The sequence below is a fragment of the Lepidothrix coronata genome, unplaced genomic scaffold (genome assembly GCF_001604755.1).
Source record: "Lepidothrix coronata isolate B3197 unplaced genomic scaffold, Lepidothrix_coronata-1.0 Scaffold38, whole genome shotgun sequence".
Taxonomy (NCBI): Eukaryota; Metazoa; Chordata; class Aves; order Passeriformes; family Pipridae; genus Lepidothrix; species Lepidothrix coronata.
Window position 1 is genome coordinate 3,764,101 of NW_016690218.1, and position 12,648 is coordinate 3,776,748.

Consider the following 12,648-nt stretch of genomic DNA (forward strand, 5'->3'; position numbering starts at 1 on the left):
TGCTGTTACTGGGCCCCCATGGACATGAGTTACAAGTTCCCACATGAGGTTATCAAACACTCACTGTGTAATAAAATGGATCCCTCCTTTGCCATACCTAAATATTTTGCTTAACTGATCCTACCGGGCACAGATTTTCAAAGGAGTTGCATTCGATTTCTCCAAGGTAAAACATGGCCTGCATAAAGCAAAGTTTTCTATCAGTTCACTGCTGAATTTTCTTTCTTCTCAATATGAACAAGGAAAAGTAGTCCAACAGTATTCCTTTTACATAACTTCTTCATCAACAGGATGCCATATCCCACAAGAGGTACTAATTTATTTATTTAAATAAATCTTGCAATGAGTAATGGAGGTAGGTAAAAGCACTTCCAATGGGCAACGTTCTCCTTTAGCTGAAACTGGACCTTCTGAGGAAACTACATTGAAGCAAGCCATTTTATTTCAGCAGTCAACTTAATTAGATTTATTTATGCACATACCTTTAGAAATTTTATGAGATGTAGACTTATAAATCTCTGCACTGTTGAAAGGACTTTTATCTTCATTGTCCAAAAGAAAAACTACATTCATGTGTTAAAATAGCAAGTTACAGTTTGACTTTTCTGCTGTTTTATGTTGAGTGTTTACTACCAGGAAGTTATTGTGCAATAACAAATCCCTTGAGTTTTTATTACAACTCAGAGTTACTAAAACTCCAACTGTAAGCTGTGTAGGGGTACTTTCCAGGGGACAACAAGCCAGCGAGGAATAAGACACCTGTGGTTGTGTAGGCATGATTTTGGTTATGATATTAATAACACCTTCCATTTTGTGAGGCGCAGGGGAGGTGCTGCTGCCCTTGCCATCCAAGTGCTGCTGTGGCCAGAGGAGAATGCACAGGGACTGTGACTTTCCCCATCAGCTTTGAGAAGCAGTTTTCAAACTGGTCCAGGCACTCTATTATCTTAGTAAAAGCTTGGCCCATTTCTCTTCAAATCAGTGAGAATTTTTGACCTTTATTGAAAAGGAATCAGGACCTTTGAGGTCATGTGTCAATGTGGGATCAACGAGGTAAAGTGATGCGCTTTTTAAGAGAAGATGTAGCTCAAGCACTTTAAAAGTAAAGCACCTGGACTCAGAAATGCCAGAATTAAGGCTCTGTGTGCAGCTCCCATTCTCCTTTACATGTGTGCATTGCAATCAGACCTATACAATGATATTCTGCTTTCTCCAGGACAGACTTGTTCTCTTAGATGTACAGGACAGACAGAGAATATGGCAGGAATGTGTTTGGGGTGAGTTGGTTTCTGTAGAATCTTTCTTACCTCACACATGAAGGTTGTTTGGCAGATGATGAGTCATGAGATATGGGGAGAAGTGTGGTTGCAAGTCTTGGCTGTAATCTTAATTGTGGCATTTCCAGGTATCTGGTGTTTGGTTATTTGTGTAGAGCAATAACAAACAAACTCAGCTTGATCTTGATGCTACTGCCTGCATACTTTTTGAAAGAAAACTGAGCTCTCACATATTTAACTCTATGACACTGGTGTGGAATGACAACGGTGACTCCTGGATTCATTTATTGGATTTCTTGGGCTGTTGAGTTCAAGCAGTCAGCAAACGAATAAGCTGTTACCTTTTTACTTCATACAACCTTTAGAGGGAGAACTTACACTTCCCAGAGAGTATATATTTTGAAGACTCATGTCTGAATTTACTGCTGTTTAAACAAAAAATCCAGAGGAGCCAATTAAATGCCTTTTTTAGAGTGATCTTTATACAGAGTTAAGCATACAGACAATTTCCTTTGGAAATTAGTGTGGTCAAACAGACAAAAATTAAATTCAAGATATATTTCCTATGCTGTGGAACTGAATCTGCAGGACTTAACTACCACGGGGTCCTAGATCAGGATCTGCAGGTCTGCTTAACACTTTAACTACCTGTTAAATTATCATAATTGAAAGAGTTGAAGTTTAAAAAGCTTCCAGAAACCTCAGCCAGTTTTTTCATTGTTTTCTTGCTTTTTCCCCACTCCCAAGGTGGCCGATGTGTGATAAAAGCTGAAGGAAGAGAAGGTCATGGAGATATCCTGATAAAGAGAGTAAAAGCACAGTACTGATGAAATAGCTTCTAGCTTAAAAAGCAGATATTCAATAGGTTTAAGTGGTTGTATCAGAATCTAATCATACAATTCAGTTGTGCACAGCAACAGCACCAGGAGCAATGTCCGTAAACTAAAACACAAGAAGTTCCACCTCAGCATGAGGAAGAACCTCTTTACACTGAGGGTGGCAGAGCACTGGAACAGGCTGCCCAGGGAGGTTGTGGAGTCTCCCTCTCTGGAAAAATTCAAAACCCATCTGGACACATTTCTGTCTCACCTGCTCCAGGTGACCCTTCCTTAGCAGGGGGTTGGACTAGATGATCTCCAGAGGTCCTTTCCAACCCTAACTGTCCTGTGATTCCGTGAATTCAGTATGATTCTAAAACTTAAAAAATATCTATAGTCCAGCATTCCATTTTTCTGAAAATCTCACTGAATATTAGAAACATTAGGTGATTTAAAAAGATGCTTGGCAGGAATATTGTTGGCATTAGCAGAATGATAGATTTTAGGTTAATTGCCATCCCAAAGATAGTTGTAAAACTATTCAAATTCTCCCAAAAACCTGAGGCAAGAAAGATTGAACATGGACAATATTAACCTGAAAAATGAAAACTCGGAAAATTCCTAGCTGACTAGACCCAGAGGTTGAAATTAGTGCTGGGCAACATCTCTGGGCCAGTGCAGATGCCACAAAACCCTGGCAGAACTAGGTCACAGTGTCCAGAGACCTTATTTAGGATATCTGCTGCCCTCTAACAGTAATATATAGGAATCACATATTGTTTTTTACTAGTAAATGGGAAAACACAGGAACAGATCCTGCTCTGAGCTGACGACCCTCCCGTCTCCTGTAACTGCAGAAGTGTGCGCTGCTTCTGTTTCGCTGTAGCTTTATCAGACAACCTGTGTGCAGCTTTTGCTTATCAGACATCACTCCTTTGATTTTAATCAGCCATCAGAAGCATAAAAGGACTATCAGTAGAAGCACAGCTTGGAGTCTTCTCCCCAATGCCATCACATTTTAAAACCAAACCAAAACCAATCCTTCTAGGGACCAAAGGGTCTTTTGGGTTGATTTTTTTGTATTCCCTCCCTCAGTGGCTCTGCCTCCTGTACACAAAGTCTGATTGCTACTGAGTGAAATGCAGTTTTATTTATTAAAAAAATAATTCCAAACTAAATTTCAGAGGCATGTAATCTCCCCGAACCTGTGAAAAACAATGTAGAGGCTAAGGTATGAATGTCTGTGCTACAGAACTTGGGATATCTTCTCCCTAGAACCACATGGATGATATACAGAAAGACTTAATGCCATTTTTGAGATGAGATTGTGAAGAGGGGGTTGTATTAGCTACTCAGTTTGCCTCCACTTCATGAATGTAATACTCTGATTGACTCTTGAAAGGGCAACAGCATAAATAGAAACACAGGAAATAAAATTTTCTTCCTGAAACCTATACAAGTACAGTAGCATGAGAAGGGAGTTTGGGCTTTTTTATTATTTGAAATTAGTATAATAGGTATATTCAAACAAGATCATCTTGAAATGTTTGTTTAAAATGCCAATTTAGAAAGCCATTTATGTAAGTACTGTAATTGCACTGTTGTTGTGCATGATAAACACACATTGTTCTGTGCAGGAAGTTTGAAAGGGTGAAGAGAAACTCTTTCCCTGCCAACCTAATTTCTTTTGAGAATTTATTTTTCATGCTGTGTAGGTCTCCAAATCTGAAGGAGAAGTCTAGCTAAAATAATGAAGCTGAACAAGACTGTCATCCAGTATTTCAGTTCCAGTTTTAGAAACTAAGCAGCTAATGCTAATGGGATTAACTGTTAGCCCACTGGCACACTCGGTGCTTGTGACACTGGCCAATCTAACGAGCCCATGGCACTATGAAGTTAAATAAATTACATAGAGCTTAAAGGTAGCAGCTGCTCTGTCTGCCTTCTTTATCTAGAGGTTATTTATTCCTCTCAGGAGGCACAAATCATGCAATTTTCATAGTTATAGCTGAGATCTGGACTCCTAACCATTTCATCCAGCTCAGCTATACTCATCTGCTTGCTTTGTGCATTCAGCACGTCATCTCAGAGGCATTTATGGATGTCCCCTTTCCTCGTGTCTTCTAACAAAGAAAGAACTACTTTGGTCTCTCTACTTTTCTGGAGTTACATATAGAAACAAGGAAAATTAGTAATATCCTACTGAAGTGAACAGATGATGACAGGAGGTAAATTGGTCATATCTTAACAGGCATTAATTCTCTGTGACAATATAAACAGATTGGTTATCCACTGATGCTCCTAACTGAGGATTTAAAAGGCAAATTACTATTGCTTAGCATTTGAGAAAACATGTCCGCACATCTCTAAATATACCTTAATAAATGGCACTCTGATTCTGAAGTTATTCACTACCTTGGTTTGGTGAGAAGGTGATAGAGAAAGCACTGCAACAGAAATGTTGTGTCTACAGTCTTAATCTAATTTGCAAGTCCAGTCACACTGATCACATCCACAGTATTCACAATAATAGGTGGTGCCAATTGCTTTTCTGCTCTGGCCACAAATAACCACTGCCATGGATTAAAGAGTCAAGAGGACTAGCAAAACATTTTCCTTTCTAAAATATCCATGAGGGTCTCCTCAGAAGCTCACTATAGATTTCTAACTTTCTGTGCATGTGTGGATAAGCCCCTCGCTATCCTATGAATAATTCATAGGAATAAAGCTTATTCTGAGTGTGATAAGGGAAATTCAGTTGTTCCTGCTGATGGAGTGTTTCTCCATGAAAAAAGGAAATAATTTAGAGATCAGTGCAGAAACATGAAAGAGAAATTACAGACAATATTGTGTATCTGTGTGCATCTCTAGGATATGCTTTCTTTAGTTTACTTATGATCTCCTCTCTTACTTTTCCTTCACAGTTCTGTGTGAAGTAATAAAATCAACATGCTAAAGAAAGAATAGTAGTTTGCAGGCTTCAGTTTTGCAGAAACTTTTCAGATACTACTACTATCCTGATCTCAGCTGGAAAGGGCTGCATGGCTTACAAACAACAAATAGTAGTTCTCAAAAAATCACTGAAGTGCACTGCTGAGATGCACTGCTGAGCTCTCCTGTTTTGAAGCTGTGGATGAAAACCAGATGTAATGCCTGTACAGCTTACTCTGGCACAGATGAGGTTGAGATTTGTCTCTGTGTATAGGAAAACATGTCTGATGACTGCTGACCAGATATATTTATCTCAGAAAAAAACTTAAAAACCCACACTATATAAATGTTTTTGTTTGGGGTCTGCTTTTTACTCAGTCCCGGCCTACTCACACCTATGTAGAGTGGATCTGCAACCATACGTATTCTCATTTACTGTACAGTTCATGTAATCATTTAAGTTACTGCAGAAAATAACTCGATTCAGCTCTTACAGGTCTTTAACTAGAGTCACCATTTAGGCTGATAGTTGATAGGGAATCCCACTTATATCATGACCATAGAAAACAGTCTCAATTTTTAAAAAAGGGAAGTTAGTTGCATACAGAGACCTAGGATAATTTCTACTTCCTGATATTGCCCTTCATGATAGATGAAAGCAGATGCAAGAAATTAAGTGTCTTGCATAAGTTGTGATTAATCAATTGACATTAGAAACAAAACCTGCCATTCACTCAAAAATCTTGTCTGGACACAAATACTAAGAGTAAAGATAACACAACAGCCAGTGAAATTAGGGACATCAAAAACATGTATAGACAGTACATACGTAGCATTCCAACATCCCTAGGAAATTACATAGGAATGCCTTTCCCTGCCCTAAAGGGTTTCACTAGAGAAACATGTGGCAATAAGCTGAAATACCCAAAGAAGATTAAAAGAATCCACTACTTGGGATAAGAAATTTTCTCTTGCTCCAGGGAATTACGACAGTACCTGGAAACAGCAGGGTGTGGATGAATGTAGCTTGATCTGTTCTGTAACAACAGCCTCTGCTGACCCATATCAAGCTGACTTGCATACCCCTGTGGTTGGACAGCTCCAGCCCCCTTTCTGCTTGCACTCCAGTGATGATTTTCCTACAAGCATTTGTGGGTGGCAATTAGCTCTCTAGCCAGCTGTTATGTTACATGGCATTTGTGCTACATTATTCATAAAACTTTTGCACAAACCCAATATCGTACACACAAAGTTTAGGGAAGTATTTCCCCAGCTTCTTATGAATGCCTGGATAAAGACCGATGGTCCTTTTTTCTTCTGGTGATAACCACAGAGGGGTGATATGACCTACATGGCCATATGACCTATGATAGCATGATTTCCATTTATTAAGTACGCCTTACTATTTAGTATACATTACTTCCTTCTTTAAAGGGAAACCAAGGGAAAACAAAACAACCAAAATTGAACAAAATTCCCATGCCAATTAAGTAACTAGTCAGAAATCAGAAACATATTGAAGGGATGTTAGAGAACAAGCTCTAGATCAAAAATTATTCATCTAAACAATTCCTCAAGTACTCAGAAATCAGGCAAGGTTTGCAAACAGCTTGAAAACTGAAGAACTCAGTAAAAATTTTACTGGATAAGATTTTTGCAGGGAATGCTTTGACTACTGAAAGGTATCCCATTAGATCCACAACATATTCTAAATTTCTCAGCCCTTCAGCCAAATCTATCAGCCCTAAATCCCCCAGATGGCAGTCTGAACTCATCCTCTGAGGTGGCAGATTTGCTCTGCTGACATTCAGGTTTTGTCTCATTAGGGATCATGAAGATTAGGCATCCTTTCTTCTCTACAGCTCTCCCTGATATTTCTCACAGATCTATGACATCAAAGTCTCACTGAAATGAATAAAGACACTGAAAAGATGAACTTCAAATACAGAAAATGAGTGGGTTTTTTCTTGACTGATAGCACGGTAGCAAAGCAGGAATGATACAGCATCTATGGGTTTGTCAGCTGCATTCCTAACAATACCAAAACCAAAAGAGAAGTCCCTAACTTTTAAGAACCTCTTTAGAAAGGTCTAGCTTACATGCTGAAATACCAAATACATACAAATATATAATATTTTACTGAAACAAGCAATTATTTTTTTAAAAAGTACTTCAGAGATACGAACTACATAAGAAATCTGTCCAACTGGATTCTGTCACTGAATAAGCCTATGAGATTTAACTATCTTGTTTTATTTAAAACTCTAGGTAGTATCTGAAAGTTGTCTGAAAATATATATGTGAACTAAGATTTCTAACAATCTATTGCAGACATCTAAAAGCAGGAGATAAATAGAAAAAATGATTGACTGATACCCACTACGTGCAAAGCTGTGTTGGTGCAAAACAGTCACCTTTACTTATTTCTCTCAGCCTTTGCTTTCAGTGTTCTGAACACCAGGAGAGTCTTGAGTTTGTTCAGATTTATTTGCAAATTAATTGTAACAAAGAGTTATTGGCTTGTAAGTTTTCCAGTCTAAATATTCAATATTGAAATTCTCATTTGTATGGATTCATCATAACTAGACCAGAAGTTCAGTGAGGTGCACATATGTTATATGACTGGGGAGGGTTTGACCAGTAGCATCACAGTATAGTACAGGGGGTTTTTTGACAGTGTTCTTCAATATTTGCATACTTTTTTCTAAGAATACTTCAGCCTGTGAAATAATTTGCTGAAATATTCATAAAAAGTGAACATAGATGGGAATAAGTACTATTGCAGTCAATTAAGGACAAAACATTATAATGCTCAGAAAAACTTGCATAGTTTTTGCTTGGCCTTTGTACGTCTGGAATAATGATGTAAGATATCAAGCCAAATAGCCAATGCGCTTTTTCATGGAATGCTATGATCCAGATTCTGAGGTCTGGGAACTCAGGCAATAAAAAAAGAATGAGATTTGGCCACGTTTGGTTAGCACAGAACGTCCTAGTGGAAGAAAAATTATTTATGGGCTGTGCATGAATGCTTAGTGACATTGTTAGGGTTACAAAAAACATATGCTGAGTCCCCAGTAATGACCTGAGGCTGCTGCCAGCTTGATGTCATGCAAGTCCAGGTGGCTCAAGGAGTCAACGGAAGTAACAATTTCCCAGGACAAAAAAACTGAACTACTAAATTCCTGCACCTTTCCTTCCATACTCTTTATCTCCTAGTGTAGCTCTTATGGCTGTGAGGTGTTTAAATCAGGACCAATGAAAGGCAGAGGTGGAAGGTTCTGTGGCAACACTTTTTGTTCACTTGTTTCTATTATGGTAGTGTCCTTGAAGACCCCTAGATTTGAGCTTTGCTAGGTGATGTACAACCAGAGACACAGTGCTTGACCTGAAGAACACATAATTCTCTATTTATTTCTTCCACTTTGGCCATATATCATTTTCTCTTTGCTTCCAAAATGCCTTTTTCTGTTTGGACACTCTCTGTTCTCTAACACAAATCACAGCTGCCTTTAATTTTTTTTTTTCCTTTCTCCTGCCTGTTCTTCAGCTGTATCTTGTCTTTATTAAAACTAATTTAGTTAATTCTTCATTTTCAAACCAGGCTATGGTCCTTGGTCCACAGTTACTTAGCAACAGCTCCCCTCCACATGTAGAGAGATAAGGGCAGAGAGGGATGCGAGCCTGCAAGTCTGGTCCAGAAAGGTGAGAAAAAACAGGAGCAAGGCAGATTGTCTCCCTCTGAGTTTTGGTGCTGCACATCATACTGCTATGCACTGGCAGATATGTCAGAGGGCAAGGTTTGCTTTCATTTCCAGAACTGGTTTTTCAAATAACAAATCCTGTCTCAGCATAGGATAGGAGTGAAGTACACACAACAGAGTATGTTCTGATTGCGTGTATACATGATCTGAAACATTCAATTATTAAGCATTAGACACAGATTATAATTAATCAAATCCCAACAATAACAACTTTACATGAGCGTGAAGTGTATTAAGGAGGAACATGAGTAACTTTCTTGCACAGAATTTAGGGGGCTAAGTGTTGCAATATCAAACCAGGATGTCTGGCATTTTCAAGACGGATATCAACAACTTGTGGTACAGATCTTGTCTCCCAAGACTAACTTCCAAAAATGCAGATGAAACTGTGGAAGAAAATTTTGAGGGCTTTCACCATTCTCTCTAAGTACTTGTGCAGGAATATGTTTCTCTTTTTAAACTGTGTTTATGTGACATCATTAGGTGAAAATCAAGAAATGCAAAAGATAAGGCTCTGAGAGGGCAGCATTAATAACAAATACTCAATGATTAAAAGAGATCCAGGTTATCTTAAAAATCTTATTACTTAACATAAACCTGTAATATGAGTCTAGGATTCAGGTTATTTAGAGATTGAGTGAAAGTATTCTTTTAGTTGAAGGCCAGGGTAGTAAACACATCTTTCCAGAGAGCTTTGTGAATAAAATCTCAAGAACAGTCAGGTCGAGACTCTAATCTTCATGCCTTCCACATTACCTCAAGTTGCAAAGAATGAATTTGGAGCAAGGCTCAGCCAGATTTTTTTTAAGCCTTACAGGCTGTTGTAAATAAATTTCAGCTGGAGCTGCCTGCAGTGGCCCACCTCAGTATGTAGAGAGGAAAAATGTTGCTTAAATCCAGGCTTAATACATGAGAGAATGATCAAATGAGACATGCTGTCTGTCCCACCACATCTTCACCCCTATCCTACCTTTGGTGTGAGACAGAACTTCCAGTCCTGGGACAAAATGGATGGAATTTCTCCAGTAGGTTGTTTTGGCTCTGAAATTAAGGTTTAAAATTCCTTTTCTATATGCAAGAAGTGTAATATACAGGAAAACTGAACTATCAAGTGCATCTTTCCATCCTCTGTTCTTCAAATACAACCTTTACTAAATTTCATAAAATGTCCATGACAGCAATAATGAATCCTCATGCTCCTAGTCCTGCCCCCATTCTGCCTTGTGCACATGTAGGAGCTCAGAACAAAGAATTCAATGCCTTGTCCACTGACAAGTCTGTTACAGATATCTCAAGAGAGAATATTTTTGTGACAGCTATTTTTATTTTTTTATTTCTGTACATATTTAAGTTGCCTATATATTTGTAAAAATATACCTTTACAAATTTATACTAAGATATGAATATATAATTGAAGCTGAGCATGTATTGAAGCTTTGTGAATCACAGATACTTGGCACATGTGAGACAGAAAGGACTCAGGCACATAACAATGCAGTTCTATGCTTAGCTGTGATTAGACAGCAGTGAAAGGCTTGGTATAGGCATGGATGTTTGACTGAGATTCTCTGTATTCTCTCTGTTCTCTGCATTCGATTAAATGCTGATTAATTCTTGCTTCCTCCCCGTGAGTACTAATCGCATTACCCAGAAGCTACTTATGCATGCATGTATTTGATAAGGTGATTGTTTGTATCAGGTTGACATTATGATACAGATGTGTCTGTTTTAACTATTACTAAATTGCTGGTTTCATTTTCACTTATTATCAAAGATCAAATGTGGGGCTCTCCCTATGACAGAATAATCACAGTCATTTATGCTAGCGAGCATTAATGATTGACATCTGAAGATCATCACTGATGATGAAGAAGGCAAAGTTTTACTCTCATTACTCCACAGATCATAGAATCATAAGATAGTCTGGGGCTGGAAGGAACCTAAAGGATGATTTAGTTTCAAACCCCTCTTCTATATGCAGGGACACCTTGCACCAGATTGGGTTGTTCAGAGACATGCTCAAAACCTATCCTTGAACACTTCTAGGGATGGGGCATCCACAGCTGCTCTGGGAAACCTGTGCATGCCTCACCACCCTCACAGTCAAGAATTTCTTCCTAATATCTAACCTAAATCTACCCACTTTTGCTTGAAAGTCATTCCCCCTTGTCCTATCACTACTTGCCCATGTTAGAATTCTGTCTCCAGCATTCTTTAGGGTCCTCTTCTTGCTGGATGAGGGTGTGCAGGCCCCAGGGCAGGCAGCAGTGCCTGGCTCCCAGCACTGCCTGCTGACATCTCTCAGAAAAACACCAGATGTTACATTGCAGCCTCTTTGGGAAGTTCACTGCCACTCCGCTCTCTGCAGCTGTGTACCACCAACTCCACAAAACACACAGACCAGGGAACATGGCTAATGCAGGAAGCATGTGTGTGTTTGGGTGTGGAGGAGCCAATCATGTTACAGACATGGTGGCTGAGCAGTGAAGTGCAAGCTCAAAAAGCCGAGTGTGCCCAAGCAGTGCCACCCTTCCTGTACAAAGTGCAGTGAAACAAAGATGCAGCACAGTTCACTCTGGCCAAGTCAGCCACACCAACACCCTCTGACACGCTCCATGCCTTTCTGTCTATGAGATCTACTGATGTTCTGGGTAGACACTGACAAGTGCAGTTGTGGTGGTCAGCGTGCCTGGCCAGGGACATATTGCAATCGAATGCTGTAGGCAGAGAAGGATGCTCCCACTCTCAATCACACAGGCCATTCTCCATGCCATGCTGTGGTAGGAAAGCAGGAGGAAAAAATTTCTTTTAGGTGCAGCACTCAATCAAACCAGAGCAACAACCAGCAGTCTGTGCCTGTGCAACTGGCTCCTCAATCTCCCCTTCTCTCCATTTCCCACGCTTATACTCTCCTCTCATCTTCCTTGACTCCTCCCTTTCCCTGCCCTTGTCTCCTCCCTAATAAAGAGACAACCCCTGTCATTTTTTCCCCCGGCTCCCGCGTTTGGCCTGCCTGTCAACAGACTTGGTGGTGTAAGTGCTGATAGCTGGCTCACCTCGGCCTTCTGTGGCATTACTGATGGGGTTTCCTGGCTCCTGCTGTTCCTGTCAGCTTCCTCTCCCCAGAATGACCCCAACTCTTCCTTCGAGTATCTGTGAAGTGTGACCACCTTGCACATCACTCCCCACCTTGCACATCACTCACACATGGCTCTTCCTTAGGGCACTGTGACTCCTGTCAGGAGGCAGGAATTTTGCTTGGCATACCCAGGAGTTTCCCAGGGCTGTCCCATGAGCCAAGGCTTACACAACACCCAAAATAACCAGCTTGTGTGCCCTAATGCTGCATCACCCCCAGAGGTGTCTGTGAGTGGTCTTGTTTATTCCTATCCTCTTGCTAGCCTTGCTTGATGTGCCACTTTCCTCCATCCCATTGTGGCTCAGAGGACTCTCCTCTCTGGCCATACCCAGTCACAGTCCTTAGGAGAAACTTGGTCCCTTTGTGCCCCAATGGTTCATTTTGCAGGTGCCGAGCATGGAAGTCTATCCCTTGCCCAGGAGGTAGAATTGGAGCAAAACCATGGTTAACCGTGAACACAGGTAACTTTATTTCAACAACTAAGTCAACTTCACTGTTTGCCTGCAGGCAGAAGAAGGGTGTGTGCAGGACAGAGCAGGCTTTTGACACTGAGGCTGCCTTGGGATCAGCAGGCATTGTCCCAGCAGGAAACGGTTGTGGTGCGCTGCAGCCTGCACTGGATCCTGTCTGTCCTGCTGCTCAAGAAGCACTTCCATACGGGCTTGCAGCCATCTCAGCCAGCATCCAATTGTAGAAGTACTGAGTGGAGGTGTAGATTC

The 12,648-nt window shown here is 40.3% G+C and overlaps 1 protein-coding gene across 1 annotated transcript in view; it reads right to left on the bottom strand.

Annotated features, from left to right (window-relative positions):
- Positions 1-12,374: 12,374 nt before the first annotated feature.
- The window catches only part of LOC108496272 (acrosin-like), a 191,869-nt gene continuing 191,595 nt past the window's right edge, over positions 12,375-12,648 (bottom strand). The window contains exon 6 of the mRNA XM_017812822.1: positions 12,375-12,648. Coding sequence (XP_017668311.1) covers positions 12,569-12,648 — 80 coding nt within the window. The 3' untranslated portion in view covers positions 12,375-12,568.